The 22,013-nt window shown below is 35.6% G+C and overlaps 1 protein-coding gene across 1 annotated transcript in view; it reads left to right on the top strand.

Moving 5' to 3' along the window:
* The window catches only part of CRIM1 (cysteine rich transmembrane BMP regulator 1), a 243,076-nt gene that overhangs the window by 134,017 nt on the left and 87,046 nt on the right, over positions 1-22,013 (top strand). The window contains exons 5-7 of the mRNA XM_044663657.1: positions 10,361-10,482; positions 18,181-18,363; positions 21,764-21,961. Coding sequence (XP_044519592.1) covers positions 10,361-10,482; positions 18,181-18,363; positions 21,764-21,961 — 503 coding nt within the window. The remainder of the gene's footprint in view (positions 1-10,360; positions 10,483-18,180; positions 18,364-21,763; positions 21,962-22,013) is intronic.

Below are 22,013 nucleotides of genomic sequence, written 5' to 3'. Positions count from 1 at the left end.
CCACAAGTGGAAAAAATAACTCAAGGCACATAGTCTCCTGATGGTGGGTCAACAGTGTCATCTCTGTATACGAAGGACAGTCTTTCCTTTCTTCTCTGACGAAGTGTATTTTTAAGTGCTTGGGATCATCAAATAGTATTTATTTCAGACCCATGTGCACATAACACTATGCTAGGAATTTAATTTGCCTTGTAGCATATCTTACTAAGCTAACCATCTTAGATTGTTCCATGGCTATTTATTTATATATAAAGGCTCTGTCACCCACGAATTCACAGTACCATTGAAATCTCAGGTCCAATCCCCATGCCTATCCCTCTGTCAAGTTTGAAGTATTATGATCCGTTAGCAGTGTCTCTGTTTCTAGGCCACAGGGCTTTGTTGTTTTAAAAATATTTTGTTATTAGAGTCTCTCTATTTCTCAAATCCGAGTCATTGTTTTCTTCTAAGACTTAATCAGGAAAATAAAACCTTACCGTTATCAGACAATGGATTCAAACTTTTTCGAAGTTTAAATGGATGAAATTTAAATATATGGTTTATAAAATATGAGTTAGATGAAAGTAAATTCAAAATATGGCATCAAGACTTCATTTTGTTTGTAAAACACCTTCAGAAAGAGCCTTCAAGGAATTTTGAAGCTTTCCTCTCTCAGAAGAGAGGAGAAAATGATCACTTGGCTCCACCTCCACCTCTGTATCACAGTGATTTTAGCCCAAGAGCAAAACAATCTACAAAGCTCTTTCTAATGCTATCATTAAATATGTACCTGTCTTAAGGGCTTATATTTTAAAAGCAAAATAACTATAAATGCTGCATGTTTTAATTGGATATGAACTAAGGAGAAGAAAACATCTTTTCCTCCTGAAGAAAATTCCTTACTTTGTTGAGATTAACTTTCTTGCTTAGCTAGGTGACTTGACTTGGTGATCTCACCTTGTTCTGATACATATAGGCAAAATCACTACTATGAAAATAGCAATAGCTTTTGTATGAGTATACAATGAAATTTAAAACTCTGAGAACTTGACATGTTTCTTCAAAACAAAACTATACAAATAGGTAAGAGATACTTGGAGACTTCAGTGGCAAAAGTACAGTGGAAGTACAAGTACTATTGGAAGACAACAAAAACATTATGGAAAATGTAGTTCAAAGTTAAGAAATGGAAGAAGGCCAAAGCTTTTTTGAGAGGGGTTTAAGTGTATCTCATAGTATTGATGATTTTCTAAAATGTTGCTTTCAATTCCAAGTAATCACCACCATTTCTACTTACCCTCCCCTCCTCAAAGAACGCTTCCTTGTAACAAAGAAGCAGTTAAGTACAAAGAAGCAGTTAAGTGAGTGAAAGACATGAACACCGTGGCTGTATCACACAATATATATCTGATTTTCCACCAGTAGTCTACAACCTCTCTGCCAGCTCAGAATTGGTCATTGCATTGATAAGAATTCTATTATCTTTATAAGTAGTTACACCAAAAAGAGGATCAAAAAACATGGGTCATGGAAAGTTCTGTGCAGTAGCACAAAAAAAGTAAAGTTGAAAATACATATAGAAAATGACTGGTTGCTGAGGTCAGAGTAATTTCTGAAACCATTGTCATCGTACATACTCATATTGATAAGAGTAAAAGTCAAAATAACACAAAATTATAAGAAAGAAGAAAGTTCAGAGGATCCTCTATGAAATTATATCCACTTTAATCTGACCTATAAAAAATGGGAAATGGATAAAAGTAAAAAATTGATCATCTTTGTTACTTAAGAAATTTTAACCAGTATGAAGCAGTTACCTCAACAGAGATGGCAAGAGTTCAGAAACTGCCAGCAAACACTCACAACATGGAAAAATTTGGTAGCCAAGGGCACAGTTAGTTTTGAATACAAGCTCAATTGTAAAACATTGGAATGTGGAGGAAAATTATGAGCAATATTATGCCACAAATTAGCAAAAACAGTGGAAGGGGAAAGACCTATATAATAAGGTTGACATGAGACATAATTTTAAAGGTTCTCGAGGATTAATTTTTAAGATATCATAATAAAAAGTAGAAAAGAACAAAAATTATATTCTTACAAAAGGTAATAAAAATCAATAACTACCACAACATATGTGCCTAATCCCTTATCTCTAAAACATGTATATGAAAATAGTCTTTTATCATCAAAGGTATCCTTGATGAAACTATGAGAAAAGAATAGGAAGGCTTTTGTAGATGAATCTCTACTACGTTTTCACAGATATGCAGTTGACTGAAAGGTATTAAAGAATTAAAGATATTAAGAATTTTTTTTCTAAAAAGGCACCTGTTTATTATTTATTAATTTTTTCAAGAGCATTTAATTCAAAATAAAATGTAGCCTTAACAACTCTTCTCAGTAAGGATTTACCTTTATGTTGCTAATATCATGCAAGACCCTTACTAGATATTGCCACAGAGATAATAACCTTTGGCCCTTAATATCAAGCAAGATATAGAGCAAATGTGTCCTCACCAGATGTCTTCACCTCAAAATGATGGAATTCTCCACATTCTTAGATTTGTGGGTGAACTCCCAATGTAGCGTGAATCAGAGTTAAGCATAATAGAGAAATATTTAAGAAAATAAAAATCATTGTAGATAACGTTAATTTGTAGCTACCTAAATCAACATGATACCCACAGGGCTCCATTTCTAATTGAGTTTTAACGTCACTGGCCTTGATTATGACATGCGGTTAGTTGTAAATGGGTGAGTTCATCAGTATGTATATTTTAGACAGCGACTTAGAACAGATAGTAAGCTGGAGTTAAAACTAAAGAAGAGGATGGCTGAAGAAAGTTGTCTGGATCATATTTAGGAAATCATATAGTACCTTCAGGGTTCCCAAGCTGTTTCTTGAAACTCAAGTATATCTTTATAAAATCTAGTATTCTCCCAGTGACACTATGGAGCACCATCATCACAGAAGAATCAAAATTGTAGGTGGTCCAGAGAAAATATAGAAGGACTGGGTATACATAGGATATAACATTTTACCAAGAATCATTTAAAAGATGTAACATAGGGGCAGCTGGGTAGCTCAGTGGATTGAGAGTCAGGCCTAGAGACGGGAGATCCTAGGTTCAAATCTGGCCTCAGACACTTCCCAGCTGTGTGACCTTGGGCAAGTCACTTGATCCCCATTGCCCACCCTTACCACTCTTCCACCAAGGAGCCAATACACAGAAGTTAAGGGTATATATAAAAAAAGAGGTAACAAAAAGCATCTTCAAGGGTATCCATGTCTTGAAGGGGAGATGGACATATGTTGACATATCCAATGGAAAGTTTCCAAGGCATTAGATAGATTTTCCTATGGAGGAGTTTTGGAAGGATATTAATAGCAATCTTGAAGAATAAGAAGGAGTGAATAGATTGTGAATCCTATCAGTGAAGAAGAGTAACCACACTGAAAATACAGATTCTTCAAGTTCATATTTCTTTAAGAAATACTATAAGCAGATTAAACTATAATTTTTCTTTCCTCGTTTATCTTGACAATTCATATGTTATATACAATTTCCTACCAAAAGTATTGACAGATTTTAGAGGAATAAATGACCACTGTTTTAATTTATAGACTTTTAAGATTTCAAGGATTGATATCAGTATTCTCTCCTCTAACACAAATTACAACTCTTAAAGCTTTCATTATCAGACTTTGTCTGGGGTTCAGGGGGAAAACTAGTGAAGCCTCTTAGATGACAGACCTAAATTTACTATCAGCTCCATAGTAAAGCTTTACTATCTTGATTTAAGATTTTCCAGGGTTTACATTCTGCTAACATCGTCTTTGTGAACCTGTGAGCCTCTACACCACAATGAGACACCAGAGTTGACTTCTACTAGAAGTCTAATTTATATATAAAATAGAAATAACCATTTCTTATCTATCTGAAGGCAGGAGGTTAAACCAAATTATCTCTTTCATTCCTTTGTAGTCCCAAGATGTGTGATTCTATCAGTTGTACACTTACTTCAGCCCCAAAATTAAGTTAGTAGAATGTAAGCTCCATGAAGGTAGGGATTCTTTTTGTTTTTAGGGGCAGCAAAGTAGCCTTTGAATCTAACAAAAATGTGGTTTCTTGCACATGACAGGTACTTACTGTTTTTTTTTTTAACTAAAAGAGTGGAAGATAAACTCAGAGAGATTTTTGTGGTCAGATAATGGCAATGGTAGCAGCATTTTTACCACCCAGGAGTCCAGTAACCTGGACTACAGGTTCTTTCAAATTCAGAACTATAGATACTTTATCATCATCTAAAAATTAGGTGCCTAATTCACTATGGTTCTGGGTTGGGTATTCACTGATCTCTAGAAGCTACCAATTTAGAACTAGGATTAATATTTGCAGATAAATATAATGCATCATTTAATCTCTGATTTATATACTATATTTTTATTGTTATTGTTTAGTTGTTTCAGTCATGTCTGACTGACTCTTCATGACCCTTTTAGAGGTTTTCTTGGCAAAGATACTGGAGTGGTTTGCCATTTCCTTCTCCAGCTCATTTTGCAGATGAGGAAACTGAGGCAATCAGGGTTAAGTGATTTTCCTAGGGTCACACAGCTAGAGCATATTAGTCCAGATTTGAACTCAAGTCTTCCTAACTCCAGGCCCAGAATTATATCAACTATGCCTCCTAGCTGCTATACTATACAGTATACACTAATATAGTATATATACTAATGGGTAAGAGTATATTGATATTAGATTAATCTTGATGCACTAGTCTGATTGTCATTCCTTCTTTCAGAACCCTTCAGTGCCTTCTCATGATGCACCAAATAAAGTTCAGATTCTATCCCAGGACTCAGGGGTCTTTAGGAGCTGGTCCCAGTCTGATTTCCCCTTAGTACCTTTTACTAACTCTCTGCTCCAAATGAACTAGACTAACGTATGTTCCCTGGATACATCTCATTTTGTCATACTGTTTCCTTCTTTCTAGACTGACCTTCCCACTCTCTCTGACTGCTGAAATCATAACTGTCTTTTAGTCTCCCACTGTAATGCCACCTCTTCCCTAAGGCTTCCCTGATTCCACAGCTGGAAGTGAGAGGTCTTGTTCTTCTGAATTCCCATTGCCCTTTTCTTTGTTTTCACAGCCTTTTTGCACTAACACACTACCTCACTTTACATTTAATAGTGTTTTGTCTCCTGGCAAGATTTTAAAAGCAGAACTGTGTCTAATTCTTTATGAAACCACCAGAACACTTTGACCATAGAAATTATTTACTAGGTGTTTGTTGAAATGAATAAATATCACCTGTGAAGATGGATTAAAAAAATTAAACCTTATATTGGATTGTTTTGCCTTCCTGGAGTTATTTATAAATTCTCCAGAGGAGAAGATATTGTGGAAGTGTAGCAAGGGGAAGAACTTCTCCACCCACAATAGCTGAAAAATAGTCATCAAAGCTAGGCAGATGGAGAGGTGAGTGTCCTCCAGGGGCTCAGTTGATTCCTGGGATTCAAGTTATCAAGGTATCTAAGCTTTCAAATATTCACTGAATTCATTACTTATAAAAATGAGTAACTCTCTAATCTATTCCCTCCTGGATGCAGATGTGATTACATTATGTAATTATTTTAATGTGAAATATTAATTGGTCATCATCTGAATAATGACAATATTAGTAGCTTGATTTTTTTCTGGCAAAATGGAAATACAAGTTCTCATTTAAAATTAAAAGGCCACGAATCCTTCTTTGCATGTTGTTTCATACTATCCTCTATTCTTTGAGATAATAAGTACTCTTATTATAGTTCTTATTATTGTCATTAATGCAAATTGAAACAACTTTGAGGTATTACTTCTCATAAGATTGGCAAAAAATAAAAGAAATGAAACTCAGCCCTGATAGGATTATAGAAAAACATGTACACATTCTTTATTGGCAGAATTACAAACTTATAACATTCTTTTGGGGAACAGTCTGGCCAGAAAAATTTTATATTAAAATAATGCCGTCAGCCTAATAATTCCATTTTGAGGAGTAAACCTTAAAAGTATTAATAAGACCATGGAACAAAAAAACTCCTTTCATAATGGCATTTTATGTAATTGCTAAAAACTAGAAATAATTTAAATGCCTAGTGATATGAGAATGGTAAAATTAATTGTGCTACATTAATTCATGGATATTATGAATGCAGTTTGGAATTATAATATGAGGATTTTAGAAATGCCACTTTTGAAATAATGCAAAAATAAAACAGAAGAGATTGGAATGTACACTAACTACAAACATACAAGAAGAAACCTGAAAAAGATGAACAAAGAATCCTGATGAAGACTGAGAGAAAATGGGGGGGGGGGAATATAATAGTTTCTCATGTTGAAATTAATTTAAGTGGGAGTAGTGCTGTGCAAATTTAGTTGGTTGCAGTAATATTTAACTCTAAAAGTTTGATAAAACATTTATTTTAAAAACAAGGAAAAATTGATACGAAAGTGGCCACTCTATCATAGAATTTGGGGAGACAGAAAAGAAAAGGCAAGAATAGCTTGACACAGACCCTAGATTTGAGGAGATCAGATTTCAGAGTTTAAAAACAGAATAGATAACATCCCATGAGCTAAAATTCTTCAGGGGAAGGCAGCCCCTAAAACATGGGAAATTCCCAAGTAAAGGCTAGCACAGTGCTATATACGAATAATGTCAGATATGCTAAAGCTCAGAATAGGCTTCCTGGCCAAAAAAGTGGGGAAGAGTGAAGCTAATGACAATATGGATGGATTTGTGGGGGTGAGGGATATTTTTAAACTGAGGAAAATGAACTTTGAAGTAGAAAAAAAAGAACAAAATTGATTTCAAAAGAGTTAATACCTAAGTAAAAGTGACCTGTTATTATACTTACTACAGTAGAAGTTATACCAGTTTCTGAACTTGAAATCAAGAAGATCTGGGTTCTGACCCCTGACTTTTAACTTCTGCCAGCTTTATGACTATGGACAAGTCACTTAAATTCTTTAAGCATCAGTTGCCTTATCTGTAAGATGGGGACACAGCTAGATCCTTCCCCACATCACAAAGGCTGCGATGAGATAATGTATATAAAGTACATTGGAAACTTTAAAGCATGGCATAAATGTTGGTTATCATCATCATCATCATTATTATTCATGGATTTAATTCAGCAGGTCCTTATGAAATATATCTCTAAATACTGAAAATGAAACCCCCCAAAACTGTAAAATATAGTTCCTGAGCTATCTTTGAAAGATTATGGCAAACTAGAATGGTATGGCAGGACAGAGAAAGACAAATACTGGCTAGTGATTTTTTTTTACTTCATTTACTGCCAAAAATTCTCAAATTATTAAAGAGATAATTAGTATGCAAATATGACAGGAAATATCGAAAAGGAGGAACTAGTATGGATTCATCAAGAACAGGTTGTAAAAAATTAACTTCATTTCCTTTTCTTGACAAGGTATTAGATTTGTAGTTCATCAATATAGCTTAACTAGATTTTTAGCAAAACAGTCGACAAAGATTTTCATATTATTCTTGTGAACAGAATGGAGAGGATATACACTAAATTATTATATAATTATGTGTATTCAGAACTGCTTGGATGACCAGACCCAAAAAGTAGTCATGGGTGATTCAGGTCAGTTCAGAAAGAGATCTCTGATTGGGTTCCCCAAGAATTTATTCTTGGCCTTGTGCTGTTTTAACATTTTTGTGTATGACCTGAATAATGACAAAGATGATGTGCTCACCAAATTCACAAATGACTGAAAACTAGGAAGAAGAGCTCAGATTTTGAATGGAAGAATCAAGATTTTTAAAAATTTAGCATCCTAGAGTAAAGTGATCTGTTATAGGAATAAATGTAAAGTCATCAAAAATGAAATAAAAAATAAAATTTGCAAATATAAGATAGAGGAGACACGACTTTATAGAAAATTAACTCAGAGAGATAAGAGATCTCTCATGCTTTGTAAACTGAAAGCTGAGAAAACTGAGGGAATTGAGATAGCAGGTAGTTAATTGTGGGAAGTGAGTGAACCTAGTGATATGGCAGCCAAGGAAGGTAATAATTTCTTAGGCTGCATTAAGAAAGGCATGACAATCAAGCTTTGGTGGTTTTTTTTAGCTTTACTCTGCCCTGGCAGTTATTTAATTCTGGATGGTACATTTAGGAAGAACATTAAGAAGGCATAGAAGGCAAGGCCCAAAGGATAACCAGGATCATGAAGAGCTTCAAGTTTATGCCATATAATAAATGAAGCAACTGGAATATTTAACCTAGAGAAAGGAAGATTTAGTGGGACATGATAGTCATTCTCAAGTAAATTAAGGGATATCCTGTGGAAGCTAGCACAAACAAGAGGAAGCAGGAGTAATGTGTAGAAGTTGCAAGGGAACTTCTAGAAAGTCATTAGACTTGATTTAAGGGGAAATGCTCTAGTAATTTGAGCTGTCCAAAGCAGAATGGACTTCCCCCTCACTGAAGATAAAGAGGTCTTCAGAAAAAAGCTGGATGCCATTTGTTGAGTAATTTGTAGTTTGCTGATCCTTTTCCAAGTGTGGGTAAAACTAGATAATCTCTTCCTACTTAGAGGTTCTATGAATCTTTTATCTCCTTAATCAAACATTTAATTAAATTAGTTGGTGCTTTTTGGTGAGTTGCTTCTAATGTAGAGAACCCAAAAATGTCTATAAAAGAATAAGAAAAAATTAAAATATTGGTAAAGAGTAATATGGTCCACATCTTAAAGGAATTTCCATATTTAGTCTGAAAGAAAAGTCAAGTACATTTCCTAACTTCAAGCATTTGAAGGATTATCATAGAAGAGGGATTAAATTTGTACTCTTTGCCCCAGAAAACAAAAATGAGACCATTGGTATAAATTGCAAAGAGGTTAAATCTAGGCTTAATGTAAAGAAAAACTTTTTTTAAAAAAAATAGAAACTATTCCCCATGCTACTTTAGGAGGTAGCCCTAATTTTACTAGAAATCTTAAAAAAAAAACCCACTTCATCCATAGGGTAATGTTAAAGAGAATGTTGTTTAAGCATGGAATGGATGAGATAGTATATATGTTTTCCTTCCAATTCCAAGATTCTGTGATAATCTCTGGTCTTTGATTGCTGTAGTCTGAATTTAGTTGCTTGAATCATTGTATCAGGCAGTACATTTTAATTTGTTCACTAACTTTTTGGACACTTGCTGATTTTGTTATACTTATTTATTTAACTAATGTTGACCTACGAGGTAGGAGAGTTAAGAATAAGAGTTAGGAAGAATCTTAGTTTGCACCATCAATCCTTTAAGTGTGTGTGTGTGTATACACACATGTTTTATATACATATATATATTAACATGCAATATCACGCCATTTGTCCAAGGGCTGATAACCTGTAGAACTTTTGAAATTATTTATTTAGTCCTTTACTATCAAGAAAATAACTGAATAATGAGAAGTAAATAAAAACAACAAAAAAGCCTCTTGGCAGCCAAAATAGTCTCCAATTCCATGAAATTTGTGCATTTTACTCTTAAGAGAGCTCACCAGAGTTTGTTTTTTATGACTTAAGGCACAGTGCTGAAATTTCTAGTTTTATGCATTCCCAAACAGATTTTAAAATTAGATTAGAAAAAAACAGGCACACTGGCAATGGCAAAGGAGTAGATAGAAGGAAAGCAGTGTGGCATGAAGGAGTCAGGAGAGCCGAGTTGAGTTCCTAGCTCACACCCTAATTACACGTGTGGTTCTGTTTGCAAGTCACAACTTTGAGCTTTAGCCCTCTCATCTGCAAGATTGCAATAATCACACTTTCAGTGTCTCCCTCACTGGATTGTCAGTAGAAATCTTCATCAGCTTTAAAGCAATATATGCATTTGAATTATTTTAATAAAAACTCCCAATGTACAACAGTGGAAGGCCATTTAGTGTAGAGATAAACAAGCACACTAAGACATCAGTAGCTCTTTTGACCTTATGAGACCCCATTATATTATCATGTAGTGATAGCCATGGTCATGAATTACCAAAGAAAAGCCAAGTGAAGTTCACCACTAAGTTAAATTAGTACTTACCTTATTCTGCAAAAGATTCCCAAACAAAATGTTTTAAAAGGTTTTTTTTTCTTTTCCTTTTTTTTTAAACCTTTGGGTGCTTAATGGGACAAGCTTCACGTACCTGTGTCCACTGACATGGAGCACCTTATTTACTAATAATGCAAGATAAATGTGGCGTCACTGTTCAGAGCTGACATAAGGGCTGATTTAGCCAGTACCACGGCTGCTTGCAATTCCCCAAACTCTTTGTTTTTTGTTTATTCATGGGATTTCCCCTCCTTTTTCTTTGGTTTCAGATGCGAATGTCTTTCTGGCTTATGTGGTTTCCCTATGTGTGAGGTGGGATCCATCCCCCGCATAGTCTCTCGTGGAGACGGAACTCCTGGAAAATGCTGTGATGTCTTTGAATGTGTTAATGGTATGTGGAGTTTATATTGTTCATGGAGACTACTATGATTTTTTTTTTTTGTAAAATGAGGTGGAAAGATTAAGCCTATCCACGTCTGACTTTTATTAAACTAGGGAATAGCCTTAAAAGATCACTGTTAGGAAATTAAGAGGAAGATATAGTTAAAATATTGCTGAAAGATAATACAAATTAGAGGGAAATCACCTTTTGTCAATCAGAAATAAAAATTTTGAAATGTAATATATGATGCCGTGGCATAGTCATTCTCTGCTGTGTTTCAGAATTTCAGTTTCATAGATTTCAGAGGAAAAAAGAGTATTAATCTATGACCCTCCTTATTCTTCATTTAAACATTCATATAGTTCCCATTGTTGTCAGTGAATAACATATACAAAAAGAAAAGAACTAGAGCCTCAGAAACTTGAACCAGAAAAGACATGAGCTTAGTGGATTTGACTTGTCCCTGGTTTAAGGAGGGCATTTTTTTTACTCATAGTATTCTTTTTCATGATGTGCTCTCTGCTTCCATTGAAATTTAGGGAACCAGGAAAATAATTCATGAGATCACAGATTTAGAGCTGAAAGGGATGTTGGAAGTTATCTAATCCATATTTTATAAATGATGAAATTGTGGCTCAGAGAACTTAAGTGACTTGTCCATAACACACATCTAATATCACAGGCAGAATTTGAATCTAGGTCCTCATAATTGTAAATTCAATGCTATCTACTTGCACCACATTGCAAGATTACTTCAAACATATCCCTTCCCCCTGCCCTCATATTCTATGGGGAAAAAATGGTGCCTATTGTCTGAGAACCAAGATCCATGGTTTGGAAATACAACATTTATTGGTTTCAGGAGCTTTTGTTTTGTTAAATCATCAGCATGGGAAAATTTTGGTTTGGAAACTCCCTTGCCCTGATGCAAATCAGCAACTCATCTCAAATTTATAGTCTTTGAGAGTTGCCTTTGACTCAGAGAAGTTAAGTGATTTACCACAAGTTTATATAGCTAGTGTATGTATGTAAGACATAAGATTTGAACCAAGGGATTCTTGACTTCTGGGCAAGCCCTTTCTCCATTCTGCCATGCTTCACAATTCCTCACACATATTAAATGTTTAATAAAGTCTTGACTTGTTTCCCTCTCATTCCTAAATGTGAGGAAGCATAACTATAACACATCTTAGCAGAGAGATAAACTACTCATGCTAAATATAAATTAATTCTAGGCAGCATTATCTGTTAACATTGAAACCAATTATATCTTTTCATACAAGAGAAATGGTAAAGAATTGGGACAGATTTATGGGTTATTATAACAGATGCTTTTTGCTTTCAGTGTTGGCCATATGGCTATGCAAAGACTTCCTGGACTGGGGAAAATATATATTTAAGTTTCAGTTTTGTTTTGTAATTAACTTTAGTTCATGACTACATAGGTGTCTTTAAAATGTACATATTCAGGCCCATATTACTTAAACGGTGGTGTCAAACTCAAATAGTAATAGAGGCTACTAAGTTGTACATAAGGATCCTTATGGGCCACATATTGACTTAGAAAACTACATATTAACATTATCTATTATATTCTGTTGTATATTTATTCTCCAGTTACATTTTAACCTCTTTTGACATTCAGGAAGGGACCTTGTGTTAGATACCTCTGCAGTAGAAGATTTAAGCTTAGAAAGTATGAGGCATTATCCCTGCCCTAAAAGACTTATAAGCGGGGATAAGAACAATGGTTGGACCCTGGTGAATCAGTGACACAACCCTTCCCTCTTTGTTTTCTTCGGATGGTCAAGAAAATGGCCAGATCAGCATGAGGAATTTATGGCATTTTTCATAACTGAATACTTAGCTCCATTTAGTTCCATTCAGCTGGCATTTATTAAGTACTTGCTATATGCTATGCACTGTACTAGGTGCTAGAGATACAAAGACAAAAATGAAAAAATGCCCCTGCCCTCATGGAATTTCCATTCTACGGTGCTTCTAAAGTTAGTTTTTTGTTAGAGAAATGTTCTCTTCTGAGTCATAAAGTCTCTCTTTCCTCCCCTCCAACTTTTCCTGTTTTTCTCAGAAAATATTCTTACATAATAGTCTATTGGTATTGTATCATGCCTTTGAATCCTAAAATCTCATTACATAACACCATCACCCAGAGCAACAAAGCTTATTCATGTTCCTAATAATTTTGAAAAAGGAATAGCGTTTCCCCCATTGTTTTCCTTTCATCTAGAATCTTATATTTTTTCATTAGGATTTTGAGGCTTTTGTTCTGCCCGACATAGCATCTGAAATCATAACCTTGAACTTCCAGCTCATACCTGTTTTCTCAGGCTTTTGTTATCAAATAAACATTTTACTCTAATAACAGTATTTAGTATGACTATTAGTAGTAGCCCATTCCAGTGATATTGCTTTTCTCTTTTTTTTTTTTTTGGTTATCAACTTGGTACTATCTTGAAGGGAATCAGCCTTATAGTATCATTGAGAAATTCAAATGAGATAATAGATGTGCTTGGCTTTCCCAACCTTCAAAAATGTTTATTAATATTATATTTCCCCCCAACTACATGCACAAATAATTTTGAACATTAAAAATTTTTTTGAGTTCTAAATTCTCTCCCTTTATCCTTCTTTCCCCTACCTGAGATGATCAGCAATCTGATATAGATTTTACAGGTGCAATCATGTAAAATATTTTTTGATATTAGTCATTTTGTGGAAGAACCCCCCCCAAAAAAGAACCAAAAAGAAGAGAAGTGAAAATACAGGAAAAAAAAGAAGAAAGTGAAATATATTTCAGTCTGTATTAAGACCCTACCAGGTCTTTCTCTGGAGGCAGATGGCATTTTTCATCATGAGTCCTTTGGGATTGTCTTGGATCATTGTAGTTCTGAGAATAGTTACATAATACATAGTTGCTCATCATTAAGTATTGCTGTTATTATGTACAGTGTTGTTCTGCTCATTTCACTCTGCATTAGTTCATCCAAGTCTTTCCTGGTTTTTCTGAAATCATCCCGTTCTTCGTTTCTTATGGCACAATAGTATTTCATTAGAGCCATATATTGTAACTTGTTCAGCCATTCTCCATTTGTTGAACATTCCTTCAGTTTCAAGTTCTTTGCCACCACAAAAAGAGCTGTTATAAATATTTTTGTACAAATAGGTCCTTTTCCCTTTTTTTGATCTCTTTGGGTTAGAGACCTAGTAATGGTATTGCTGAATCAAAGAGTATGTACCTTTTGGACATGGTTCCAAATTGCCCTACAGAATGGTTAGATCAGTTCACAACTCTACCAGCAGTACATTTGTGTCCCACTTTTCCCACAGCCTTCCAACATTTGTCATTTCCATTTCTGTCATATTAGCGAATCTGATAGGATTAAGGTGGGAGCTCACAGTTGTTTTAATTTGTATTTCTCTACTCAATTCACTTTGGAAACCATAAGGTGCTATATATGTGTCAACTGTTTTAATGCCTTAGAATTATGATACTTTAGAAACTTAGATAAGATAGATTACCAAGGATCTTTTTGTTTCATAGATTTTTCTCAAGTGGGGATGAAGAGTGAGAAGAATCATTCAGAAAGAAAAAAACTACATACATATGTATATCAACAAATCAAAGTGTTTATTAAATGTTAACTATGTTTGAAGCACTGTACTAAGTGCTGAATATGTATATATGTATATATATACATATATATATATATATATATCAGAAAGAAAGATAGACCCTGCCCAATTATAAGGTAACCCAACACTTAAAAGAGAGCCAAAGGGGCATGGGGTACTTATAAAGGTACTGGTTTCTGGAAAAATGATGGAGAAGTCTGTCATGCAGCCTATTGAGAAATGAAGACCTGGCTGGCCTGGTCATTCTTCTTTTAAATAGAGATTCTAGGAGGGACCTTTCAGTGAGTGGGATAGGTCCCAAGAGTGGAGAGGGCTTCCAAGAGTACAAATTCCAGGGCTGGAGTAGTATCTCAGAAGGTAGAGGTTCTGAAGCTTGGCAGAGAAATCTAGAGTGTACTCTGGTGAGAAATGAAGACATGGTTGTCTTGCATACTTCTGGGAGGAGCCATCCATCTATATGTCACATAGTCACATAGACTATATAGATACACATAAATTATAATAGATGCAAATTTGTTTTATATAGTTGCATATAAGTATGATTATATATAATTGTGTACATATATATTCTTATGGGAACTTTTCCCTTCTCTATGTCTTTATGAAAATGAGGAACAGGAGGGACCATGAAGGAATGTTATATTGCTTTATGGAGTAAGAATAGGGAAAGCTTCTTGGTTTAGTACTGCAGGATGCCATTCTTAAAGGGAAGATGCTTTACTTCATTTCATTTCTCCCTGTGTCTTATTGCTCCTGTTTGTTCGACATTCAATTATGAATGAGTCTAGGAGAGTATAATTCATCCTTTCCTAATATGGGCACTTATTGTGCTGATGTGTGAAAATATTCTGCATGTACTACTGCTTTTTACATTTCCCCCAGCACCTTTTAGTACATGGTTTCATTCATTCTGGGAAATACTTGTTCTCACTTGATCCCAGTTAGTGCAAACTACACTGTCAAAATTCTTCATTATCATTTAAAAACCAAACATTTCTCAAGTGTCCACCGTATGCATAATACTATTAATAAATCAGTACTTGGTGGAATTCCCAGGGTCAGCAAATTCATTCCTACACTATGGGGATTCTGGCATTTTCAAATGAAATTTGATAAGTATTATTTAAATGCCTACCAGTAGATTGTACTATTAATTTCATTTCTGTCTGATTCCCTATCATATGTACCTTTAGAATATTGCAGTATAATTCCCTTCCTTATAAATGCATAATGAGTATATGCCTGACATTTACAAGCCAAAGATTTTTGGGGGAATTGTTAAAATTTAGAATGATTAAATTTTCCTATTTACTTGGGGATTTTTTTAAACAACCATTCATTTACTTAATGGGTTTGCAGCTCACACCCAAAGAAACCAAAGCCAGAAAGAAGCAACTTTAGCAGCCTTATTCCACTGAGAAATTTTAAAAGGGGTGGGGCAGTGATCATTTCCTTCTGTATATCACATTGTGTTGATTTCTATGTCAGAGACTTTTCTAGAACCAAATAATTGTGGTATAATTATTAATACACAGGCTTTTAAGCCTATGGTTTGACATTCCTAATACCTAGCAAGACTTAGTAGACCCTGAACAAATGCCTGTTTAATTGGGTAGAGTTCAATTGAACTGAAGTTCTTTACTATCCATCAATACTCACTATTCATCAATCGGTATACTTTGCAGTTAGGAGTGTTTATTAAATCCTTTGTGTAAAGCATCTCACCTAGGAGCTATGAAATACAAAAGCAATAAATCACACAAATTGTAGCCTTTGAGGAGTTTGCAGGTCAGTTGAAGAAGCAGAAAATACATACTAAATTACTGAGAAGACACTTTAAGAGTAATGCATTATTTGATACAAATCTTGTCATTCACAGCTTCCTTTTAACACCTCTATCCTACTAGTCCATTTAGATCTTCCTCTTGTAGCTAACTATAGTTTTACTGTGCTAAGAGCTTGCCACTTCAACTGCAGTGATCAATAAAGTAATTGATAATTGCTTCTCAAAGACTCAGGTTAAACTTATTATTCTCTATCCTAGAACAATAGCCTTCAGTATATCCTGGTTTTAAAAATATAGTTCATAATATTGTGTGATTTTTTTCACATACTGGATTTTTGTGAGTTTGTGAATTTTTTTTAGACTATGTTGTTGGACACTTTCCTCCAGCTACAAATCTGCTAATCCTTTTCTGTTCTTACCTGTACTCAAGCCAGAAAGAACTGTTTCTTCTGTTACCTTCTACCTTTTAAGCTCATGTACATTCTATTATAATATCTAGTTCACCTGGAATTGCTTTATTAATGACCAAGATTCTCCTCCTACCTTTCAATTCATTCATCAAGAATATTATTGGTGAATTTGGCTAAAAAGGCTAAGTGGTTGATTTTTGGTTTATATAACTGTAGGGATTTTTTTTTTCTGCAACTTGAACACACTTGAATTCAAGCATTTTCTTAGAATACAACATTTTATTTTTCTGATCAATCCAAACATTCAGATTATGAAAACACATTGGTTTCCACCCCCAGGGACATGTAGCCTAGCTGGCCATTTCATCATTAAAAAAGAGAATTTTAAGATATAAGAAACTGATTTAAAAGAAGAAACATTTTATTACAAAATAGTAACCATCAACAAAAATAATTAAATCACCATACAAATTGACAAGTGACCAGCAAGCCAAAAACAAATGCTTTTGCTCTATGTTCTATTTTAGGACTTTGCAATGCAGTGCCACGTTGGCCTTGATTTTCCTTCTAATAAGACATTAAGAAATAAAAATAAATTAAAAACCTTTTAAAGGGGAGCTATTCACTTTAATTCTCAGATGTGATTATAGATGAGGAAACACTTTGAAAGTCAAGTTGTTTTGTAAATGCAAAGTAGTGTTAAGTGATATTTGTAGCAGATTGGTGATCCTGTGGGACTTTGGAAGGGGAAATAGAAATGGCTGCACTGCATAATGCAGAGACTTCCCAAGGCCATATTATTGAACAAAGGACATTCAACAAGAAGGCCTTGCTCCCTAATTCATTTGAAGTAATTTGTTTCGAAAGAATCTGAGTAAGAGCTCTAGAATTAGAGAAAGAAACTTATACTAAGATTCTGGTTCTAAATGTACAGGTACTATTAGCAAACAGAGTTGATTGCTATTGTGCTCATTTCTGGGAATTGAAGTGTTAGAGAGTAGCATTGAGACAAGCTGGAACATGTCCAGAGAAGGGAAAAATCCAATGATGTTATGTGAAAACTGGTATAAGGGACTAAAGCTGTTTAACCTGGAAAAAAGGAAGACTTCATTTGAACAGGAATGACTGGCGTCAAGTCCTGGAAGGGCTGTTATGTGGAAGAAGGATCAGCCTTGTTTTGCTTGGCCACAGAAAGCAGAATGAGAACTTGTGGGTGAAAGCTAGCGGGAAGCATTTTTGGTTTCATGTAAGGAAAAACTTCCTCACAGTATTGTCCTTAAGTGGAATAGGATGCACGGAGAATACCATTGTTTAGATGTCTTCATGTGAAAGCTGGATAGCTATTTGTCAGGCATGTCATGTTGGGTGGAGGAGAGGTGTTTAGGCACAAGATGAATTAGATTACCTCTGAGTTCCTTGCCAACTCTAAGATTTTATAATTCTTTTGATTCTGTTTTTTAAAAGAGAGAACCAAGGACAGAATACTGTGGGAGAGAATGATGTGGAAATGAAAAACTTAGAGTCACGAGAAAAATTAGAGAGGCCCAAATCATTTAATTTAGATAAAAGAAGAAGTTACCCAAAAAAGGTGCTTTTTTGGTCATTAAACAGGTGTGTCAGATAGTGTGAGTTCGGAGTAAAAGACTTGGTTAAGAAAAATCATTGAAAACATTGCTGAAGGAAATTTTAGAGCTAAGAGTATTGATACTCTTTGATTTTTTTTAATTTAACATAGCACACTTCCTTGGATATATTAATTTTCCATCAAAGTACATCCATACAAATATCTAGAAGCTATTTGGAAATACCTTCTATCACATTCCCTTTGAATGGACCAATTTTTTTTTTAACTCCTAGAAACGAAACCAGCTTGCGTTTTTAACAGTGTGGAGTACTACGATGGAGACATGTTTCGAATGGACAATTGTCAGTTCTGCAGATGCCAGGGAGGTGTTTCTATTTGTTTCTCTGCTCAGTGTGGTGAGCTGAACTGTGATAGATACTATGAGCCAGAAGGAGAATGCTGTCCCGTTTGTGAAGGTAATTTCCCTAATAATAATCGAAGACATTAATAAAAATCTGCTCAGTTAAGTACAGAAAGAGGAAGCATTTTGAATGATTCAAAAACCTAGTGAAGAACACCATGATTGTAACCACTGCCTGATGTTCATCCAGATCTATGAAATTATTGAAGGGAAGGAGGAAGGGGAAGAGGATAAGCATTTATTAAGTGCCTGCTGTGGGCCAGACACTGTGATACACACTTTATAAATGTTATTTCCTCTTATCTTCACAACAATCCTGGAAAGTAGGTGTTGTTATTGTTTAACTATGAAGAAACAGAGACAGAGCGTGGTTAAGGAACTTGCCTAGGGTCACTCAGCTATTAAGTATCTAAGTCTGGATTTGAACTTTGGTCTTCCTGACTTTAGACCCAACACTCTATCTGCTCTGTCACTTAACTTCCAGGAAGAGGACTCACTTCCTGTTCTATTTTGCACTATTTCTCCATCTCCTATCTCTTTTTAACCTCCTATATACAGCCCATTTTCAGAGGGGCATTATTACTAAGAGATGCAGCTAAGTGGCACAGTAGATAGAACACCAGGCCTAGAGTCAGGAAGCCCCGAGTTCAAATTGGCTGCAGACACTTACCAGCTCTGGGTCCCTGAACAAGCCACTTGACCGTGTTTGACACAGTTTCCTCATCTGTAAATTGAGCTGGAGAAGGAAATAGCAAACCACTCTACTATGTTTTACAAGAAAACCCCAAATGGGGTCACAAAGAGTTAGACATAACTGAAAAGATAACAGCATTACTGGAAGAGCCATCGTGGCAGCATAGCCTCAGGAAGCCAGTTTTGCTCCAAATGACAGAACCAGGAGCAGAGGCAAATTTGGACCTGAGCTTGTCTCCATTCGTCTCCCACTATAACCCCATAGTACCCACTCCTAAAATTCAGAGAGAGAATTTTAGAACATACACACACTGTAAAATCAAATAATCCTATCCTCCTTTAAAGATGAGTGAAGTTTTAAAGAAAATTAGTGAGTGGTAGATCCAGGATCAGAACCTGAGTATCCAGTGCTCTTTCTTCTGAATTACACAATACTATAAAAGGAAGAATCCTACAACCTTGCTATGACTAGAACACAAAACCTTCTCATGTGGATCCAAAACACCCACTCTTGTACCCTTTTCATCTCAGCTCTCGCAGTGAGAGCATATACCTGCAGTACATACACAAACATTCCCTCCTCTTCTGCATTTTATATATACATATATGTAGAGAGAGAGAGAGAATGAGAGAGAATGAGAAAGAGAAAGAGATAGAGAGAAAATGAGAAAGAGAGAGAGAGTGAGAGTGAGAGAATGAGAAAAGAGAGAGCATGAGAGAGAGATGGGATGAGAGAGAGAGAGAAGAGAGGACAGAGAGAGAGAAAAAAAGAGAGAGAGAGACAGAGAGGAGATAGAGAGAGAGAAAAAGAGAGAGAGAGAAAGAGAGAGAGAGAGAGGAGTGTTTTATTCTCCAGACTGTGATTTCATTAGTCTAGGGCACTGCTGGTGAGGAAACTTATTCTAATAGTGCAGAGTATGGGGCCCTAAGAAGTGATGGTACCAGCCAGTATGTACCAGAGCCAGGACTTGACCCCAGGTCTTCATGACTCCTAGGCCAGTTCTGTCTACATGCTGCTTACTAAATGCCTTTTTGTTTTGTTTAAACCAGAGCATGGAAGTATTTAATATAGAAATCAATTAAAAGTCACAAATGAGTAGTTGTTTTTACTTGTTCTTAGGAACAGCATAGTTCACAGCAAGTAAAGGTCTCTGTCTTGGGAGGCAGCTAACTGGCTCAGTGGATAGAGCTTCTAGGCCTGGAGTCAGGAAGACCCAAGTTCAAATACGGCCTCAGACACTTATTAGCTGTGTGACCATGGGCAAGTCACTTGACCTCTGTTTGTCTTGATCCACTGGAGACAGACATGGCAAACCACTCCAGTATCTTTTCCAAGAAAATCCCATAATGGGGTCATGAAGAGTCAGTCATGACTGAACAACAAAGGTCTCTGTTTTACCTCGTTAAAAATTGTTTTGTCCAATATAGGAGGAAGATAGTTCAGTTCAAACAATTCCCTGGGGATAGAAACATCTGATCAGAATTTTAACTCCCCCATTTATTCCCTCTTTTTTTTTTTTTACTGCCCTCATTTCACAACAGTCTGTAAAACCATGAACAGGTTGATTGTGTCAAAACATAGATAGGAATTCCTGTATAACAATCCAAATGAATTGTCTGGACTCAGATCCTGTTTTGTTTCATTTCCTGAAATTCAAGTCTTGTCTCTGATTGCTTATGAAGTGTCATGCAATATTTTTAAAAGGGGATCTAGGAAGCTTAAACTTAAACTATCTCAGGGTTGACTCCCTTCTGCTAAGATAGTTTTTTTTTTTTTTAAAAAAGTAAAACTGTTGGCTTTAGTGTTGACCATCCTGCCTTCCTTACAACTTGCACTGATCTCATCAGCATAGCAGCACACCTGATTCTCAATGCCAGAGCTCCTTTCCCCAGCATAGAAGCAATTGCTTGAAGCTGGGTTGAATCTAGTTTTTAACATTCTTTGAGGAGGGGAAAATGAAACCTTAACTTCTTGATCCAAGAACTCTCGTGATGAGAGTACTTGGGGATTTTGTATGCAGTCTTGATGTCCTCCTCCAATAACCTCAGAAAGCTTTTTTTTTTTTTACAGTGACAGTCCTTGGCTACTTCTGTCCCCCAACCTTGGCTGCTGCTTGGCTGCCCGGCTGACGGGGAGAAAAATAGCTGAGGCTCACAGCCTTTCCTCCAGGGCATATGCACTGACCCATGGTATGTCTGAGCATGCAGCGTAATAAACTACACCTTAAGAAGAGACCACCATGCCTCTTCTTATCATCTAGCATCTTTCCTAATGGACTTAAAGGCATCAGAGATACATTTCTTATAATCCTAGAAGTAAGAACAGAGCTATAAGTTAGTTGGGAGAATATATTATTTTTCCATCTTACAGGTGGTAAAATTGAGACAGAACAAAGAGCCAAACCTACAATTCATTAATAAATTAAAAAATGGATCCTGGATTTCTATTTGTCAACCATTTCTATTTGCTCCAGTGTTTTCCATATTTTTAAGTTATAGAACCTTCTTGCTGCATTGTTTTTTGTGTCATAGATTTTTACTCTTGGTGTACTGTGTCATGATGGGTAGACATGAATTTGTTAATAATGACTGCCTACACAGGAACCTTTAAGAGAATCCTCATACAGCTTTGAACTTCTGCTCAGCCCAGTTGGAAAAGCACTGCTATTGACTAGATTTTGCTACCTACAAAAGCTATCTCTAGGTACAAACTACATTTAGAATTACCCTTGATCTCACTCAGAACTCGTGCTTTGATTTAGATCCAGTGTATCCCTTTAACAATCCTGCTGGCTGCTTTGCCAGTGGTCAGATCCGAGCACATGGAGACCGCTGGAGAGAAGATGACTGCACATTCTGCCAGTGTATTAATGGAGAACCACATTGCGTTGCAACCGCCTGTGGACAAAGCTGCATGAACCCTGTTAAAGTGCCTGGAGAATGTTGCCCGGTGTGTGAAGGTAAACTATGGATTCTATACAATTTCTCTCTAAAGGCCTTATAGATGAATGG

Source organism: Gracilinanus agilis, chromosome 2, assembly GCF_016433145.1.
Source record: "Gracilinanus agilis isolate LMUSP501 chromosome 2, AgileGrace, whole genome shotgun sequence".
Lineage (NCBI taxonomy): Eukaryota > Metazoa > Chordata > Mammalia > Didelphimorphia > Didelphidae > Gracilinanus > Gracilinanus agilis.
The sequence above is the reverse complement of the archived record's forward strand: the minus strand, read 5'-3'. Positions and strand labels throughout refer to the sequence as shown.